The sequence below is a fragment of the Salvelinus alpinus genome, chromosome 26 (genome assembly GCF_045679555.1).
Source record: "Salvelinus alpinus chromosome 26, SLU_Salpinus.1, whole genome shotgun sequence".
NCBI lineage: Eukaryota > Metazoa > Chordata > Actinopteri > Salmoniformes > Salmonidae > Salvelinus > Salvelinus alpinus.
In genome coordinates, this window is record NC_092111.1 from 5,981,749 (window position 1) to 6,002,454 (window position 20,706).

General features: G+C 42.1%; 2 protein-coding genes across 5 annotated transcripts in view; both read right to left on the minus strand.

Annotated features, from left to right (window-relative positions):
• Positions 1–321: 321 nt before the first annotated feature.
• On the minus strand, positions 322–10,740 carry LOC139554509 (proline-rich transmembrane protein 1-like). 3 transcript variants are annotated; one of them, XM_071367345.1, is made up of 5 exons: positions 10,087–10,740; positions 9,521–9,532; positions 7,922–8,388; positions 7,071–7,241; positions 322–6,525 (listed from the first exon to the last, which is right to left on the minus strand). In XM_071367345.1, the coding sequence occupies exons 1-5, from the start codon at positions 10,100–10,102 to the stop codon at positions 6,349–6,351; spliced, it is 843 nt and encodes a 280-aa protein (XP_071223446.1). In that variant the 5' UTR covers positions 10,103–10,740; the 3' UTR covers positions 322–6,348. The 3 variants fall into 3 exon arrangements, with proteins under 3 accessions (XP_071223446.1, XP_071223449.1, XP_071223447.1); XM_071367348.1 differs by lacking the exon at positions 10,087–10,740 and adding an exon at positions 9,761–10,040; XM_071367346.1 differs by lacking the exon at positions 9,521–9,532.
• Positions 10,741–10,872: 132 nt separating this feature from the next.
• The window catches only part of LOC139554506 (superkiller complex protein 2-like), a 48,361-nt gene continuing 38,527 nt past the window's right edge, over positions 10,873–20,706 (minus strand). For both annotated transcript variants that reach the window (XM_071367339.1, XM_071367340.1), the window contains exons 27-29: positions 19,079–19,297; positions 14,077–14,217; positions 10,873–11,464 (exon numbers count right to left, since the gene is read on the minus strand). In XM_071367339.1, the coding sequence (XP_071223440.1) occupies positions 11,264–11,464; positions 14,077–14,217; positions 19,079–19,297 (561 nt within the window). In that variant the 3' untranslated portion in view covers positions 10,873–11,263. The remainder of the gene's footprint in view (positions 11,465–14,076; positions 14,218–19,078; positions 19,298–20,706) is intronic.

The following is a 20,706-nucleotide window of genomic DNA, read 5'->3' on the forward strand; positions in this document are numbered from 1 at the left end:
AGGAGCAATAGGAGGACGGGCTCATTGTAATGTGTGGAGTGGAATGAATGGAACAGAGTCAAACGTGTTTGATACCGTTCCATTGATTTCACTCCAGCTACAATGAGCCCGTCCTTCTATAGCTCCTCCCACCAGATATTGAGTGATCGTCCATGTTCTGACAGTGAGAGAAAGAGACAGAGAGATACAGGGATGTAGGAATCCGGGCCAACTATAAATAAGCACCTAAGAGATGTAGGGAGTGGAAAGGCCACAGAGAGAGAGTGGGAGAGAGTGAAAGACAGAGAGCGAGATAGCTGTAGAGTACACATCACTGTTACCTACTCTTGCACAAAATTTTTTTTTTATTCAAACAACTAAATCCATACACAACAGATGCATGTGTAATATCCATGAACAGAAATAAACCCCAAGAAAAGTACATGTACACTGTGATTCGCCAGCCAATTTGAAAATGCCAATCCATTACATTTACAAGCTCAGAGAAAAGGTATCAATACTGCAAAGAAGCAGTAGCATTTGCCCAGCCTGTCATCTTATATGACATAGAACTGCTTCACAAAACAAGTATGTGGGGAGAGCACAGTGTAGATCTAAACACAACTAGATATGCTAGGAGTGAGCCTAAAAAGCATAAGAACATTCCATACCAATACTTATCTTGTATAGAGGTGAGTAACAGCACTACGGGTCACAGTACTGTGCTTACTTTGCACTCAACATATTTCTAGAACACTGTTATCAGAATAAGAACATATTCTCCAAATACAATGTACATTATAAATATAGTAATGATAATCAAATGTAAAAGGTGATTTCCATGTAACAGAATAATAACCATAGTAGTAATAATAATTTAATAATACTTTTGGAATAAAACGTCATATGCCCCAGTACAATATTCAAATCTGTAATCATGGTCCTTCATGAGAAACAATTGATTTTTTATATCTCTGAATAACTTTATCATAGGAATTGAAAACAGAAGAAAACGAAGAAGCAGATTAGAGATATGTCGATAACTACGGTCACCATTTTGCAATGGACATCAGAAAGAGAGACAGAGAGAAATAGAGGGGGCTTGGGGTAATAGAAACAAGTTGAGGAGAGTAAAATGCTAGTGTGCTGTATTATTAGGCATAGATTTTTTTCTCTCTCCTCAGAGACATTAGTTTTCAGTGCCACCGTCAGTATTTCTGCTTAGCTCACGCTGTTACACGACGGCCCTCTTGGCTCTCTAACACGGGGCAGCACACCTCATAAAGTGATAGGCTAGATTAGAGACCAAATGACCAAAAGATAAGACAATTCGGGAAAAGCTGAGAGAATTGTAATAATGTCTCACAATGGCATGCATTACAGAGTATTGTCTATAGCACATTAGTTCTTTGTCTACAACCTTTTACTCTGATAAACTCTTAACTAAGATAATACTGTTTTATTGGCTATTATAACCATTAATATTAGCAAAATATTCATTGCAAAAGCTGCAATTTCTCAAATTTACACTACAACTAGCCCTATATATAATTACATAGCCTTTTTAATCTTGCGTCCGTCCAAGCACTTTCCATCAAATGTGTAGCTTTTTTTCTTAGTACTGCAATACTTTACTCTATATGAAATTAGAAAATGGATCAACCACTTCAATTAGACAAGCAACTTTTGTTCTAAATGTGTCTATTTCTACAATTATACAATTTTTTATTGGAGTGTATAAAAACAAGTCTAAGCCTGCTGACATCAGCCAAGGTGTACAAAGTAATTAAGTCAGTTTCTGTGCTATGTCAACGCTGGGAAGTGCAAGTCATCACAAATGTCATCAAATGTAATGTAAACTCAGCAAAAAAAAGAAAAGTCCCCTTTTCAGGACCCTGTCTTTCAAAGATAATTTGTAAAAATACAAATAACTTCACAGATCTTCATTGTAAAGGGTTTAAACACTGTTTCCCATGCTTGTTCAATGAACCATGGACAATTAATGAACATGCACCTGTGGAACGATCGTTAAGACACTAACAGCTTACAGACGGTAGGCAATTAAGGTCACAGTTATGAAAACTTAGGACACTAAAGAAAAACACCAAAAGAAAGAAGCCCAGGGTCCCTGCTCATCTGCGTGAACGTGCCTTAGGCATGTTGCAAGGAGGCATGAGGACTGCAGATGTGGCCAGGGCAATAAATTGCAATGTCCGTACCGGGAGACGCCTAAGACAGTGCTACAGGGAGACAGGACGGACAGATAATTGTCCTCGCAGTGGCAGACCCCGTGTAACAACACCTGCACTCAATCGGTACATCCCACGTGCGGGACAGGTACAGGATGGCAACAATAACTGCCTGAGTTACACCAGGAACGCACAATCCCTCCATCAGTGCTCAGACTGTCCGCAATAGGCTGAGAGAGGCTGGACTTAGGGCTTGAAGGCCTGTTGTAAGGCAGGTCCTCACCAGACATCACCGGCAACAACGTTGTCTATGGGTATAAACCCACCGTCGCTGGACCAGACAGGACTGGCAAAAAGTACTCTTCACTGACGAGTCGCGGTTTTCTCTCACCAGGGGTGATGGTCGGATTCGCGTTTATCGTCGAAGGAATGAGCGTTACACCGAGGCCTGTACTCTGGAGCGGGATCGATTTGGAGGTGGAGAGTCCGTCATGGTCTGGGACGGTGTGTCACAGCATCATCGGACTGAGCTTGTTGTCATTGCAGGAAATCTCAACGCTGTGCGTTACAGGGATGGCATCCTCCTCCCTCATGTGGTACCCTTCCTGCAGGCTCATCCTGACATGACCCTCCAGCATGACAATGCCACCAGCCATACTGCTCATTCTGTGCGTGATTTCCTGCAAGACAGGAATGTCAGTGTTCTGCCATGGCCAGCGAAGAGCCTGGATCTCAATCCCATTGAGCACGTCTGGGACCTGTTGGATCGGAGGGTGAGGGCTAAGGCCATTCCCCCCAGAAATGTCCGGGAACTTGCAGGTGCCTTGGTGGAAGAGTGGGGTAACATCTCACAGCAAGAACTGGCAACACTGCAGTACTTAATGCAGCTGGTGGCCACACCAGATACTGACTGTTACTTTTGATCTTAACCCCCTCTTTGTTCAGAGACACATTATTCAATTTCTGTTAGTCACGTCTGTGGAACTTGTTCAGTTTATGTCTCAGTTGTTGAAACTTGTTATGTTCATACAAATATTTACACATGTTAAGTTTACTGAAAATAAACTCCGTTGACAGTGAGAGGACGTTTCTTTTTTTTGCTGAGTTTAGTTAAGGTTTTCTAGGCCAATAAGGGGTACAATAAACTATTGATATCAACTAAAACATAATGGTGACATGCTAATAATCTATGAAAAATAAATATTATAAATAAACTAATACATTATAATACACATAAATACATACATAAATAAAGTGAACAAGTATTAAACAATCTTATGCAACAAACAATTTGTCAATGTAGCTAAAGAAGTCCATGTCATGTAAAAAAAAAGGTGGGGAAAAAGAAACGGACACAGTACACAGTATGGTGTATCCCTCCACCAGCACAACTTTAAATAGAGATGTCATTCATCTCACCAGAAAAATCTCAATCTTTTTTCACAATTTTCATATATTAATCTCATAAGAAGACAACAATATGTCTTCAATTTACTTTACATTTGATTGTGTGTAAAATGAATACTGATCAGTTGTATCCCTCCATACCCACGTCTGTTTGGCAGTCTTATACAATCCATTTAATAAATACTTGAAAAAATACTATCGTTAGATGGCGGGTGTTTATGAAAATCATAAATCAAAAACTATAAATGACTAAACGCAATTCAATAAAAGTATTTATATTAGAAGTAATTCAAAACAACCTCCTTACACAATACTAATTATATATGGCACTAATGTCAGTCATGATTTGTGATCTATTTGGCAGTTTTGTGAAGGCTTAAATAGTTTATCAAGATACAGTGTGATCCATGGTTTGGTCTTCAAGGGGACCATAAATTCATCTGTCATTCATAGTTAAAGAGCAATTCTGACACTTTTCAACCTCATATTCATTATCTCCAGTACCATACCAGTGTCTACATATATGAAAATGGCACGTTTCTGTGATCTGTGGTTAAAAAGAGAAGGTCCTAAAAAATGATTCTCTGTGACATCACAAGGCAAGAGGAAAAGTAAGAAAAACGGTGATTTTCAAAACCTGCAACGAGTTTCTAGCCAGAGGGAGGGAATTTTCTTACTCCCCACGTCACTGTGAATCTCATCGTTTTTGAAAATCACAGTTGTTATTTTTTTTAAATACTTTTGATGATGTCATACGCCATTTTAACATATGTAGACACTGGTACTGTGCTATAGATAATGAAAATTATGTTGAAATGTGGTGGAATTGCCCTTTAATGCCTCTGTGTATGTACTCTGTTTCCCCCATAAGTGCTATGGAGCGCTATTATATCCGAGTGTAAATGGTAAGTAATACTGGCAAATAATGTGTACCTATTTGTTTTGGCAAATGAATATAAGTGTGATTGGTTCTCAACCCGTTAGTAGTCAGTAGGTCAGGTCAGTACTGTATATACAGTACACAGGGTGCATATACAGTGGGGAGAACAAGTATTTGATACACTGCCGATTTTGCAGGTTTTCCTACTTACAAAGCATGTAGAGGTCTGTAATTTTTATCATAGGTACACTTCAACTATGAGAGACGGAATCTAAAACAAAAATCCAGAAAATCACATTGTATGATTTTTAAGTAATTAATTTGCATTTTATTGCATGACATAAGTATTTGATACATCAGAAAAGCAGAACTTAATATTTGGTACAGAAACCTTTGTTTGCAATTACAGAGATCATACGTTTCCTGTAGTTCTTGACTAGGTTTGCACACACTGCAGCAGGGATTTTGGCCCACTCCTCCCTACAGATCTTCTCCAGATCCTTCAGGTTTCGGGGCTGTCGCTGGGCAATACGGACTTTCAGCTCCCTCCAAAGATTTTCTATTGGGTTCAGGTCTGGAGACTGGCTAGGCCACTCCAGGACCTTGAGATGCTTCTTACGGAGCCACTCCTTAGTTGCCATGGCTGTGTGCTTCGTGTCGTTGTCATGCTGGAAGACCCAGCCACGACCCATCTTCAATGCTCTTACTGAGGGAAGGAGGTTGTTGGCCAAGATCTCGCGATACATGGCCCCATCCATCCTCCCCTCAATACGGTGCAGTCGTCCTGTCCCCTTTGCAGAAAAGCATCCCCAAAGAATGATGTTTCCACCTCCATGCTTCACGGTTAGGATGGTGTTCTTGGGGTTGTACTCATACTTCTTCTTCCTCCAAACACGGCGAGTGGAGTTAGACCAAAAAGCTCTATTTTTGTCTCATCAGACCACATGACCTTCTCCCATTCCTCCTCTGGATCATCCAGATGGTCATTGGCAAACTTCAGACAGGCCTGGACATGCACTGGCTTAAGCAGGGGGACCTTGCGTGCGCTGCAGGATTTTAATCCATGACGGCGTAGTGTGTTACTAATGGTTTTCTTTGAGACTGTGGTCCCAGCTCTCTTCAGGTCATTGACCAGGTCCTGCCGTGTAGTTCTGGGCTGATCCCTCACCTTCCTCATGATCATTGATGCCCCACGAGGTGAAATCTTGCATGGAGCCCCAGACCGAGGGTGATTGACCGTCATCTTGAACTTCTTCCATTTTCTAATAATTGCGCCAACAGTTGTTTCCTTCTCACCAAGCTGCTTGCCTATTGTCCTGTAGCCCATCCCAGCCTTGTGCAGGTCTACAATTTTATCCCTGATGTCCTTACACAGCTCTCTGGTCTTGGCCATTGTGGAGAGGTTGGAATCTGTTTGATTGTGTGTGGACAGGTGTCTTTTATACAGGTAACGAGTTCAAACAGGTGCAGTTAATACAGGTAATGAGTGGAGAACAGGAGGGCTTCTTAAAGAAAAACTAACAGGTCTGTGAGAGCCGGAATTCTTACTGGTTGGTAGGTGATCAAATACTTATGTCATGCAATAAAATGCAAATTAATTATTTAAAAATCATACAATGTGATTTTCTGGATTTTTGTTTTAGATTCCGTCTCTCACAGTTGAAGTGTACCTATGATAAAAATTACAGACCTCTACATGCTTTGTAAGTAGGAAAACCTGCAAAATCGGCAGTGTATCAAATACTTGTTCTCCCCACTGTATATACACACACACACACACATATATACACCCCCCAATATAACATACCAGTTTCAGAGAGTGAATTCCGGTGCTCTTATTCTTCAATCTCCACACAAAACTACATATCCCATGATGCCACACTGCGTTATGTATTAGGGTTCCCAGTCATCGTCATGGTGTTGGGAGGCGATGATGACTACCACGGTGAGGATGGTACACAGGACGATGGAGGCAATGCCCACCGCCAGGCTGATGAAGGAGAAGTTACGCGCCTCGCGGGACGCTATCTCTGCCGTCACCATGTCCCCCCTGGCCACTGCTGTACGCACCTGAGGGAGGGAGAGAGAGAGAGAAAGAATGTTTTTTCCCCCTCACAAACTATGGTTTTTGGAGTGCTTGGCCATATTTATAGAATGTATTTCATGCCGATAATGAACCTTAAACTGAATTTAGTTGAGAGAGGGAGAGAGTGGTGTTGACAACAGCACATACTCACACAAAAAGCCACAAAACACAGTTTATCAGGCCTTAAATTAAACAACCATAACAATAATAATACTAATGGTTCAAGACCCAAGTTTGCAGGGCTATCTATGCCTGGTTGTCAGCTTAGCTCAACTCAAACAAATTGGAAGGAAGCTCAATGCAAAAATCTATTTTAGCCTGTGTAAACAATGCTGCAATTACATCATGTAGACGGTTGTAGAGTCTTGTGCATCATGATCAGGTGAACCAACAAAGCCAGCATATAAAAAAATAAACATAATACTGTAATAAACAGAGAAACAACAAAACAATCAATCATTTCCCTAAAAATGACTGGCTAGCTAACAAACATACTGTGCAGACAATTCTGTGCTAGCCTAACACCAACCTGTACTGCCTTGATGATGGCTATGATTCCTGTGGGCCAGAAGCAGCAGACGGTGGTGAGCACAGCGATGGGCAGGTAGTCGTGAGGCGGGCGCCGGGGCTCCATCAGGGCGATGCCATGGGGCATCTGCATGCCCATCTGACCCTGGGGCATCCCCTGGTAGGGCTGTCCCTGTGTGAGCGAGTGAGTGAGAGAGAGAGAGATGTATCAAGCATCTCAGACTAGGAGTGCTTATCTAGGATCAGGTCCCCCCCTTGTCAATGTAATCTTATTCATTGTGATCTACAAGGCAAAACTGATCCAAAACCAGTACTCCTACTGTGAGATGCTTGATCTCTTTATGGCCACTGACCTTGGAAAAGCCTTTTTGGATTTCTCTGTAACCCTCAAGAGGAGCAAACCAATGTTTACTTTCCACAGGCTTAATCTAAGAACCAATGGAAATTGGCTGTGTGGGTGACTCACTCTCCATTCGATTAAGAAAGGAAATGCCAGGTCACTATAATGCTGTGCCTGCTCCCCAGTGATTTACTACTGCATCATGATGATACACAAACATATACCATGGCATGGTTGAATACTTGTTTCTGATTGGCTTGAAGGGTATTCTAGAGCATTAGCCCCTTGTTGATTATCCCTTACAGAATGTAGCATGGTGCAGAAGTAAAACACTTGGGAGCAGCATTATACCTTGTGCGGGCCTTTTCGTTCTTGTATATTTTTGCCCACCCAGCACCAGTGTTCTAAAGAATCAGATGAGCATACCACCCTCGTATGGTTCGTTCTCTTTTCGGCAAACACAAAATGCTTTGGAATAATTACTGCTATCGTAGATGAATACACTGACTCACCGACGCCATGGGGTAGACAGGAACATAGGCTGTGCAGGGTTGCAGCTGGAGAGGGTATCCTGGTTGAAAATACCCTACAGGGGCGTGTGGGACCCCCCCTCCCGGGCCCTGGGTCTGGACTGTGTAGCCCTGTGGGGCCCCTGGGTGTCCATAGGAGCCATTGTGGAACTGGGTCTCCTGGTAGCCATCGGAGCCAGGGGGCGGGGGTGGAGGGGGGTAGTTGGGCTGAGGGCCACAGCCGGGCGGAGGGCCCATGTTGGGGTGCTGCATGTTGGGGTGCTGCATGTTGGGGTGCTGCATGTTGGGGTGCTGCATGTTGGGGTGCTGCATGTTGAGGTGCTGCATGTTGAGGTGCTGCATGTTGGAGTGTTGTTGGCCCGTGTTAGGGTCCTGGGAGGGGAGGTATGGAGGGGGCTGTATTTGCTGCATGGGTTGGGACATGGCCTGCCGATTGGAGTCTTCCAGACCTGAGAGAGGAAGAGATGGAAATAAATTAGAGAGAGAAATAAATATGTGAGTGAGTGAGTGAGTGAGTGAGTGAGAGAAGAGTCGGCAGAAATGTTATCTAACTAGCCATCACTCTGACATTTTGGTCACCGCTTACGCAATACAAGCACTATAATAGGTTTGTCAGCTACGGGTATGTAAACCACACGAACGTATGTAGAGTGTGAAAATGTTGAATACATTTCACACACAAAGAGAAACAAAAAGCACCACGTTCACACAGTAGCCAGGTTGACTTTGTACAGTAACAGCAATACACAGCATGCTGACTAGCCTATTCAGCAGTTGATGAGAGAGAGTTGTGCTTGGGGATACACACACCATTACATAACCCACTAACACTGTCACCACAGCCAGAGTAAGACCACTCAGACACAGAAGGGGGATGGGATCCTGACACAGCGGGAGGGACCCCTTTCAAGGGTACATGGCGCTCATCAGGGACTGAACGTGAAACAGGGAAATCTGATTCATAGGATGCAATGGGGGAGATAGTCAAATGACAAAGGAGAGAGGACAACAGTGAAGAAAGGAAGGGTAATAGTGGATGAATGGGAGATAAGTGATAGTTCACTATCAGATCCATATGAACTCCTAATGCACTAATGTATTGACTCTTTGAATTAATGGCCCATTCACCACTAAGGCATATCCCAGATAGCATACTACTCAGTAGTCTAATGGTGATGGAAAACCATCAAAGAACATATATTGTTTGATCATTCCAAATGTCTTATGTTGTAGATCTCTAATTAGGATTAGCTGATTCCTTTGAGAGGGGGAATAGTCCTATACATGTTGCCATCTCTCCATAATGAACAATACGATTATATCGGGCATGTCTTATCATCCATATTGGATTACAATGTTCTGTCTATTCCAACACATACAACAAAACCTCAGCTGTCTGTTTGTGTCTATCACGTGATACGGCTATATAGCCTATAAACTTAATTCAATGGGGTGATGTGCATGCCATGAACATGCACCGCAGGCCTCTATACAGGGCTTTCCCAACCGAAACCTGTTTTCTGTGCTATAGGCTTTCATTTAGAATTAGGGAGGCATCTCACTCAGTAGCATGGCTCTTACCTTGATAACCTCCTAGGATACAGTGAATCCAAGGGAGTTAAAGAGAGAAATGAAGCAAATTATTGTGCTGCATTTCTGATGTTACCAACATCACACGCTCTCGTTCATTCGCCCTGATACACTGTACAAACGCACGCAAATCCGCCCACACTCAGGGAAACAAACACACGCACGCAAACCCTTATTTCATTGTAGGTATTTAAATAAATGAGCATGCATAGGCAATTAAATAGAGCGTACCCTATTGGGAATAAAATAACATAGCAGACTACAGATGTAGGGCATGCAGATAAATAGACGGATGAGTTTGTCGGAGACGTTGACATGGGGAGGTGAAAACGGAGATGGAAACAGAGATATCATACGTCACCAAGTAGCCAATTGTTAGTTATGCACCACACAAAAAAAACACCAAAACAACCTATAGTCAAACAATTATCCCAAATGTACACATTTATCACAATCCAACGGAGAGAATAGACAGCGGGGGAGGGGAAGAATTGGCTTAATTATCAATTACAGCGCTGACATAAAAGACGCAACAGAACAAGAGAAAAAAAGCTTACCGTGTTTTTCAGACATTTCGTGTAGTCAGAATAAAACTCCCCTCCAAACAATTTAATGTAAATATTCTTATTCCTCCAATACGACTTTTGGTAAATCCTCTAACAGAAAAATGATGAAATTATGGAGACTTAATTTCCAGCTAATTTAAATCCATATTTTTTTAATCCCCACATCCGTTGCCTATAATAACGGTATCACGTTATAACTCTAGTATATGATAACCGCCAATTGGGTTATCCGATGATCATGACCAATAGGAAATAAATGTCCAGCTTTTTCACACTCTCTGTAGCTGGTACTTCCACAGTAACAGCGGAAAATAGGTTTCTCCAATGCCAATCTCGTTACATTGAATTAATCAGACACAAAGCTATCGTTGTCTTAAAGAGACAGCCGAGACTGGGAAATACATATGCCACTGAGCTGGAAAACCCGAAACAAACATTTTAAAGAGGTGACCGGATATTGGATTTGAATACTTTTTATGCTATGCTGTTAACTCTTTATACTCGTGGATGCTTGAGAATCCTCTTGCTGTCACAACATGAGCATGAGTCTAGAACGGAACATGATTTTGATTCAGGTTAGATAGTTGACTGTAAATGACATTATGTTTCACAGAATAGGATATGTACAGATTGTTGTTCCTACAGTATACAGCAAGAGCAATAGTTAACAGTGTCATAATGTTGAAACCAATGTCAGACTCATGCATACAGCCACTTACTCAGACATAATCACAGGAGCCCTTGGGGGACAATTGCTAAAAACAAAGTACTCTAAAATGGTAGTCCACAGCAGATTTTATTACTGTACAATAAATTACAAATAATTTCATTATCATTACTACTTTGGTCTGATTTGTTTAAGAGCATTCCCTTTCCATGTCCAGGAATTTAATTAGGACTCACGTAAACAATAGTATGTCCATACAATCACACACAAACGTGCACACAAACACACCCCTCCCTCATACACTCACCCGTTCTCCCACCATGCTCACACACATTAATCGAGCTTGGGACTTGGCTCAGGCACATTGGCACTCTCTCACCTACAATACACTCTCTCACCTACATCCTCTCTATCGCCTCATCTCCACACTCTTTCAACTACAATACAAACACTATCTACACCCTCTCTCGCCCCCCCCCCCCCATTCTCTCCCTTCCCATCTCAGTGTGTGTAGAGCGAAGCAGTGAACACGATGTCTCTGCGAATGGCCAGGGAGGCCTTCTCCATCTTGCTGCCCAAGACCGAGTCTCCCACGATGCGTGCTGCATGGCGCACCTCCTTCAGCACCTCGTCTAGTCTCTGGATGCAGCGCACCACCGTGCCCTCCTGGACGTCTGTTAACTGCGCAATCTCAGCAAATGGCTGGGGTAGGAAATAGGAAAGTGTACAAGTTAATTTAGACACAGTTGAGTACAGTACTGCTGCCTTCTTGGTCTCCCCTGTATTTTTTACTTTTATTTTACTAGGCAAGTCAGTTAAGAACAAATTCTTATTTACAATGACGGCCTAGAAACACCCAGAAACAGTGGGTTAACTGTCTTATTCAGGGACAGAACGACAGCTTTTTTACCTTGTCAGCTCGGGGATTCGATCTAGCAACCTTTCGGTTACTGGCCCAACGCTCTAACCACTAGGCTACCCCGACACTCTGCATCTCTTTTTAAATAAATAGGCCAGGAAGTAGGGATACCAGTTAGTTTAAACTTAAGATAAAGTACAGCAGGGGTTCCCAAACGTTTTTGGCCTGTTACCCCATTTTTATATATAAAAAAGAATAGCGACCCCATCAGGTAAAAAAAGCGATGTAATCAAAGCAAATGTAAACTTTTTTTGAAAGAGGCTATGACAGTCTATTTCAAATCAATCTGCCAGTAGTTTTGACAGTGTTTCAATCTGAAGGAAATGTGGTTTGAAGTAACTGCAATCAGAAAGGTATTAGGAAGTTCAGAAGATCATCAGGCAATAATTTGGTATGAACTTCTGTGTTGAAAAGACCATCATCCGTAATCACGTTTCCATCCACAATTTTTATGTGAGTAAAGTCATACCGTATTTAAAAAATCCCGACAACTGTGATGGAAACAGGAAGTTTCATAAATGCCGACAGATCATTTGTTCGTTCGACACGGTGGGATCTTTTTATGTTGGTAAAGAAAGTCATGACCATCATCATGCTTTTAGGGATAATTTTGTACATGTATTAAACTGTGAGTTCAGCCAATTTCAGTCTGAGGACTGAGAAGCTCCGTTCTTTTTAAAAGCCCCAAAACATATTGGTTAAAACGCAGTTAGAAATATTTTAGCATATTGGACCATGCATGGAGTCTATTATCAGATGTGTTATTAGCAATAAGCTTTATCACCTGTAGCATAGTGGCTATAACATGTACACAGGCTGAAACATGGGGTTTATCCATCTGCATTTACCCCATTGGACACAACATCCTGATTGTTATCATTATTATTATTAACTTATTATAAATATAAATAATAACAATAATATATTTTTTTTATTACAAAGTACACTATATATACAAAAGTATGTGGACACCCCTTCAAATTTGTGAATTCGGCTATTTCAGCCACACACGTTGCTGACAGGTGTATAAAATCGAGCACACAGCCATGCAATCTCCATAGACAAACATGGCAGTAGAATGGCCTTTCTGAAGAGCTCAGTGACTTTCAACGTGGCACCGTCATAGGATGCCACCTTTCCAACAAGTCAGTTTGTCAAATTTCTGCCCTGCTGCCCCGGTGAACTGTAAGTGCTGTTATTGTGAAGTGGAAACGTCTAAGAGCAACAACGGATCAGCCGTGACGTGGTAGGCCATACAAGCTCAAAAATTGCCTGTCCTCGGTTGCAACACTCACTACCGAGTTCCAAACTGCCTCTGGAAGCAACGTCGGCACAAGAACTGTTTGTCGGGAGATTCATGAAATGGGTTTCCATGGCTGAGCATCCGCACAGAAGCCAAGAGTGGTGTAAAGCTCGCCGCCATTGGACTCTGCAGCAGTGGAAGCTCGTTCTCTGAAGTGATTTAATCACGCTTCACCATCTGGCAGGATAGCCAGGAGAACGCTACCTGCACCGATGCAAAGTGCAGGATAATGGAGGAATAATGGTCTGGGGATGTTTTTCATGGTTCGGGCTAGGCCCCTTAGTTCCAGTGAAGTGAAATCATAACGCTACAGCATACAATGACATTCTAGACGATACTGTGCTTCCAACTTTGTAGCAACAGTTTGGGGGAGGCCCTTTCCGGTTTCAGCATGATAATGCCCCCGTGCGCAAAGCAAGGTTCATACAGAAATGGTTTGTCAAGAGCCCTGACCTCAAACCCATGGAACACCTTTTGGGTTAAATTGGAACGCCGACTGCGAGCCAGGCCTTATCACCCAACATCAGCACCCGACCTCACCAATGCGCTTGTGGCTGAATGGAAGCATGACCCCGCAGCAATGTTCCAACATCTAGTAGAAAGCCTTCCCAGAACAGTGAAGGCTGTTATAGCAGCAAAGGGGGGACCAACTCCATATTAATGCCCATGAATTTGGAATGAGATGTTCGACGAGCTGTTGTCCACATACTTTTGGTCATGTTGTGTATGTCATTCCCCTTTTAAGACATCAGTGTCCCCTTTGAGCTCTGTTGCACAGTGATGGGCATTTAGTCTTTTCTGTGACCCGGATCACTTGGCTCCATTCACCTAAAAGAGCTGTTCATTTGGCTCCCAAATGGCTCTTCATTCAGTAATGCTTAGAAATGTACCTAAAACCATGAAAAATGTAAAGTAATGTAATGTAAAGCCTAAAACGTTGCCTACCATTGTCAATTTAACGCACCGGAAAAATTTGCGTGGACCAGAATGAGGCTCAATATATTGTTTCTGCACTGAGGAATTACGAGTGTCTTGATTGAAATGAGGTCAATCAAGAAGAGTCTAAAATTACAGTTAGCTTACGCCACTCACCATGCCTCTGGCCCAGCAGTATACCACTTCGGTCAGGCCAAACTTGAACTGGCCCACAAATTCTTCAGCTGTCTGGGTTAACCCACAGTCCCTCTGCAGTTCCCCAATACGCTGGGCCACCGCCAGCACTCTCTCAATACCCTATGGGAGAGAGGAAAGGAGAGAGGGGGGAGAGATGTGGCAAAAGAAGAAAGTAATAGACGGGGCACACAGACAGAGGGGGGTAATGTAAGGAGAAGGGCAAAGAAAGAAAGAGAAAGAAAGGAGAGATATGACGTAGTAATAAGGGAGGTAGTAATGGGGCACGGTCAAAAGTGGGTTAATACAAGGAGAAGGACAGAGACGAGTGGAGATTGAGAGCGAGAGAGAGAGGAAGGATAGAGACAAAGGCAGACAGACACAGACACAGATTAGTCATACAAGAAGCACTTAAACACGTGACACTTTCCAATCACATCCGCCTTACTTTGCCCACTCCACTTCAACCTCAGCCTCCCCTCTGTTAAGTGATTGTGTTCCCTGTCAGCGATCACTGTTCCTTGCTGCTCACCCCTTGGATGGCACCTTTATAAACCACTCCAGACATGGCTCTCGCCTCGCCCATCACTAATTCAGCCCTCTTTAGAGCACTTCCATGTTTCAGGGCTGTGTTCAGGGGTGTGTGTATTGGGTGTGGCGCCCTTGCTGCGGGGTGAGCTGTCTGCGTCTAGCCTGATTTTTTTTTATTACAAAGTACACTATATATACAAAAGTATGTGGACACCCCTTCAAATTTGTCACTGTTCAGTGTGTGTGTCACCAGTGGCGCGGCTAGGCTGGTACTACTAAAACTCAGAAGCCAACATGTCCATCCTCCATCCATGTACATTACAGATGACACATTGAAATGTATAGTTACAGTGCTTTCTGAAAGTATTCACACCCCTTTATTTTCTCCACATTTTGTTGTGTTACAGCCTGAATTAAAAAATAGATTTAAATGAGATGTTGTGTTACTGATCTTCACACAATACTCCATAATATCAAGGTGGAATTTTGTTTGTAGAATGATTTACAATTGAATACAAAATCGAAAGCTGAGTCAATGAGTATTCAACCACTTGTTATGGCAAGCATAAATAAGTTCAGGAGTAAAAATGTGCTTAACAAATCGCATAAGTTACATGGACTCATTCCATGTTCAATAATAGTGTTTAACATGATTTCTTTATGACAACCCCATCTCTGTAACCCCACACTTACAATTATATGTAAGGTCCCTCAATCGAGCAGTGATTTTCAAACACAGATTAAACCACAAAGACCAGGGAGGTTTATCATTGCCAGGCAAATAAGGTCACCGATTGGCAGATGTGTAAAATGAACACTGAATATCCCTTTGAGTATGGTGAAGTTATTAATTACACTTTGGATGGTGTATCAATACACCCAGTCACGACAAAGATACAGGCGTCCTTTCTAACTCAGTTGCTGGAGAGGAAGGATACTGCTCAGCGATTTCACCATGAGGCCAATGGTGATTTTAAAACAGTCACAGAGTTTAATGGTTGTGATATGAGAAAACGGAGGATGGATCAACAACATTGTAGTTACTCCACAGTACTAACCTAAATGACAGAGTGAAAAGGAAGTGTGTACAGAATAAAAATATTCCAAAACATGCATCCTGTTTGGAAATATGCCCCAAACAATAATGCTTCGTATTCAGGACAACAAGTTTATTTCTTTGCCACATTTTTTGCAGTATTACTTAAAGGAACTTCTTTGGGCTCGGGGGCAGTATTTTCATGTCCGGATGAAAAGCGTGCCCAAAGTAAACTGCCTGCTACTCAGGCCCAGAGGCTAGGATATGCATATAATTAGTATATTTGGATAGAAAACACTCTGAAGTTTCTAAAACTGTTAGAATAATGTCTGTGAGTATAACAGATATGATTTGGCAGGCGAAACCCCGAGCACAATCCATCCAGGATTATTTTTTTTTTGAGGTCATTGTGTTTTCCAATTGTTTTCTATGGGAAGCCCTATTTATGAGGAACCTGGTTGCAGTTCCTATGGCTTCCACTAGATGTCAACAGTCTTTAGAAATTGGTTGATGTTTTTCTTTTGAGAAATAAAGAAGTAGGGCTATTCATTGTAAGTGTCACTCCAGGTGGACACTACTGTTTTGGTGCGTGTGAACTGGAACGCGCTTCACGTTGTTTTGATCCGGTATTAGAAACAGTTTATTCCGTCTTAAATTTGACCTATTATTTACGTTTTAGGGTACCTGAGGTTGGATTAGGAACGTTGTTTGAAATGTTTGGACCAAGTTTACAGGTAACATTAGATACTTTGTAGGCATGCTGGGCGAGTTGAAACCGGTGTATTTCTGAATCAAACGCACCAAATAAATGGACATTTTTGGGACATAAAGAAGGACATTATCGAACAAAAGGACCATTTGTGATGTTTCTGGGACATTTTGGAGTTCCAACAGAAGAAGATCTTCAAAGGTAAGGCATTAATTATATCGCCATTTCTGACTTTTGTGGCGCACCTGCCTGGTTGAAATATGATTTTCATGTGTTTGTACGCGGGGCGCTGTCCTCAGATAATCGAATGGTCTGCTTTCGCCGTAAAGCCTTTTTGAAATCTGACACAGTGGCTGGATTAACAAGAAGTTAAGCTTTATTTTGATGTATTACACATATATTTTTGTGAATGTTGAATATTTATATTCCTGTAGTTTGAATTTGGCGCGCTGCCATTTCACTGGATGTTGTCAAATCAATCCCGCTAAAGGGATTGGCGCGTGAAGGGATCCATAAGAGGTTTTAAAGGAAAACACAAACCAAAAACTATTTGTTGGTATTTGTTTCATTAGTCCATTGTTGATATAGTCCCAAATTGTTTTGCATGTCAGCAATCCAGAGTTAAGATATATAACTTTCACAATACAGAAATACAGTATGATTCATTTTGCATTTGACGCAAAACCCAGAGCTATAATCACTGCCAAACGTGCTTCTGCAAAGCATTCACTAAGGGGTGTGAATATTTATGTATATGAGATATTTCTGAATTTCATTTTCAATTTTTTTATTTTTTTATTTTTTATTTCACCTTTATTTAACCAGGTAGGCTAGTTGAGAACAAGTTCTCATTTGCAACTGCGACCTGGCCAAGATAAAGCATAGCAGTGTGAACAGACAACACAGAGTTACACATGGAGTAAACAATAAACAAGTCAATAACATGGTAGAAAAAAAAAGAGAATCTATATACAATGTGTGCAAAAGGCATGAGGTAGGCAATAAATCGAATAATTACAATTTAGCAGATTAACACTGGAGTGATAAATCATCAGATGATCATGTGCAAGAAGAGATACTGGTGTGCAAAAGAGCAGAAAAGTAAATAAATAAAAGCAGTATGGGGGGTGAGGTAGGTAAATTGGGTGGGTAGTTTACAGATGGACTATGTACAGCTGCAGCGATCGGTTAGCTGCTCGGATAGCAGATTTTTAAAGTTGTTGAGGGAGATAAAAGTCTCCAACTTCAGAGATTTTTGCAATTCGTTCCAGTCGCAGGCAGCAGAGAACTGGAAGGAAAGGCGTCCAAATGAGGTTTTGGCTTTAGGGATGATCAGTGAGATACACCTGCTGGAGCGCGTGCTGCGGGTGGGTGTAGCCATCGTGACCAGTGAACTGAGATAAGGCGGCACTTTACCTAGCATAGCCTTGTAGATGACCTGGAGCCAGTGGGTCTGACGACGAACATGTAGCGAGGGCCAGCCGACTAGGGCATACAGGTCGCAGTGGTGGGTCGTATAAGGTGCTTTAGTAACAAAACGAATGGCACTGTGATAAACTGCATCCAGTTTGCTGAGTAGAGTATTGGAAGCTATTTTGTAGATGACATCGCCGAAGTCGAGGATCGGTAGGATAGTCAGTTTTACTAGGGTAAGTTTGGCGGCGTGAGTGAAGGAGGCTTTGTTGCGGAATAGAAAGCCGATTCTTGATTTGATTTTGGATTGGAGATGTTTGATATGAGTCTGGAAGGAGAGTTTGCAGTCTAGCCAGACACCTAGGTACTTATAGATGTCCACATATTCTAGGTCGGAACCGTCCAGGGTGGTGATGCTAGTCGGGTGTGCGGGTGCAGGCAGCGAACGGTTGAAAAGCATGCATTTGGTTTTACTAGCGTTTAAGAGCAGTTGGAGGCCACGGAAGGAGTGTTGTATGGCATTGAAGCTCGTTTGGAGGTTAGATAGCACAGTGTCCAAGGAAGGGCCGGAAGTATATAGAATGGTGTCGTCTGCGTAGAGGTGGATCAGGGAATCGCCCGCAGCAAGAGCAACATCATTGATGTATACAGAGAAAAGAGTCGGCCCGAGAATTGAACCCTGTGGTACCCCCATAGAGACTGCCAGAGGACCGGACAACATGCCCTCCGATTTGACACACTGAACTCTGTCTGCAAAGTAGTTGGTGAACCAGGCAAGGCAGTCATTAGAAAAACCGAGGCTACTGAGTCTGCCGATAAGAATATGGTGATTGACAGAGTCGAAAGCCTTGGCCAGGTCGATGAAGACGGCAATAACTTTGCAAACATTTCTAAAAACATGTTTTCACTTTGTCATTATGGGGTACTGAGCGTAGATTGGTGAGTGAAAAATTGTTGCACAACCTTCACAACTAAAACACATAGTGGACAAAAACACTCAAGTGTAACCTCAACCCTACCCCAGAAGACAACCAAGCACATTCTACCACCCCAACACACACAGGGAGAATCTCAATTGCATTTAATTAAATTCCTTGCGTCCTCTCTCCTCGGCTCCTTCTCAAAACCCATTGGATGAGGTCAGAGGGGAGGGACCTCTGATCTTCTCATTCAATTCGTTTTGAGAAGGAGGTAAAAAAAAAGGACCCAAGGAACCAAGGAAATGCATTCTCACACACTCTCATCCCTACCCCTCTCCCCCTAAACACAACCCCACCCCCCCAGTTCCCCCATACCTCCTGCAGTGTGTTGGTGATGTGGGGCTCCACCTGGGTCTTCTGTTGAAAGACCAGACAGGACAGCAGGGCGGCGCTCTCCTCAGGGGCCAGGGGACTCAGGGCGTTCTCAAACAGTAGCTCTGTGAGGAGCAGCTCATGGCTACTGATCTGGCAGGCCACCCTGCCCTTCAGCTGCACAGCACCGCTATTGTCCACGTACTGCAGGGACTGGAGCACCTGGGGATGGGGGATAATGCCTTTATTACACTAGTGTTACATAGTGATGGATCGTTTGCGAAGGAAAGGCTGTTTTTAAATAGATATTTTTGATGAATATAGCGAACAGAATTGGAGCGTTGGACAAGTTGTTCATTTGGCTCCCTGATTTGCATACCGTTACTATAGATTTTCGAGCTCCAGACAAAAATGTTCTGCAGATATGTTTTAGAACTTCTCGGACGATGGTAATTCCTCATTGCACGAACAAAATACAGTGACAAGAGAGCCTCTTTCTGGTCCGCACACATTTTTGCAGTGCGTTAAAAACAATTCTTAATTTGGTCAGTTAAAAATGTATTTGAACTCAACGTCACGATCTGACATAATGGCAGGCAACTTTGTAGAGTTTACATCAGAGATGATCAATTATTCATGTTTTTAGGTACTTTTTAAGCACGACCTAACTGTTTTTTTCTTCCAGTCGAGGATTGGGGGCCCGCATTTTACATTCATAAACCATGTTGTGGGCACTTCCAAAACATTTCACGAGCCGTTAACCATTTGTTTTACACCTTGTTCAGTTATGTTTGTTACCTCATTAGCTATCTAGCTAACAACCTGGTAACTTTACCAGTATATCCAAACATCTGGGGGCATAGAAAGAGAGGAAAAGGGATAGCTTTCTTCAGGAGATCTACGATCATAGCAATGAATTAATTACTGATCTCTTGCATGTTATAATCACAAACTTGACAATGTGTACAATTTCAATAGGAAAATAGTGCTTTTACATCATGTAGAAACCTAATATTCCACAAATGACTTCATTACAATGACAGGTATTCGTGTCAACATTTGAGCGTTTTATAATAAATAAATGTATTTACAGGGTTAAATATTAGTTTCTAGGGCACAACATGAGCTTCAGAAGTTGCTACAATGTATATATGCTATATCTCAATCTATTAAAAAATACAATTTTCTGCTGCTTCTAAATTTTATGCTTTGCTCCTAACTTTTTAAAGTTGGGAGCACCGCTGCAACCAATGGATTGCATGTGTATGAACTAGTTAAAGCTACAATATGTCACTTTTTGGTGCGACAACCAAATTCACACAGAAATGTGAGTTATAGATCTGTCCTTCTCTTTGAAAGCAAAGTAGATATGTTCTGTGTGTGCTTTTTCTATGCTTCTCATTCTTAAATTTAGCCTTTTACTTTTGGTTCAGTACACCAGCTTCAAACAGCTGAAAATACAATAATCTTGGTTCTGGAAAATATATTTCACAGCAGTTTAGATGGTACAATGATTCTCTACACAATGACTGCTTGTTTTGTCACAAACTGAAATAAGGGAAACTATTAGGATTTCAGCAACTAGGAAATGGCGGAGCGATTTCTGCAAATTACACCATTAAATCAAATCA

Excerpts from the sequence above, each read along its gene's own strand:
- LOC139554509 (XM_071367345.1), bottom strand. Across the intron at positions 7,242-7,921 it reads CTGTCTACCCCATGGCGTCG|GGACAGCCCTACCAGGGGAT; the intron begins GTGAGTCAGTGT and ends TCGCTCACACAG. Across the intron at positions 6,526-7,070 it reads CCATCATCAAGGCAGTACAG|GTGCGTACAGCAGTGGCCAG; the intron begins GTTGGTGTTAGG and ends TCCCTCCCTCAG.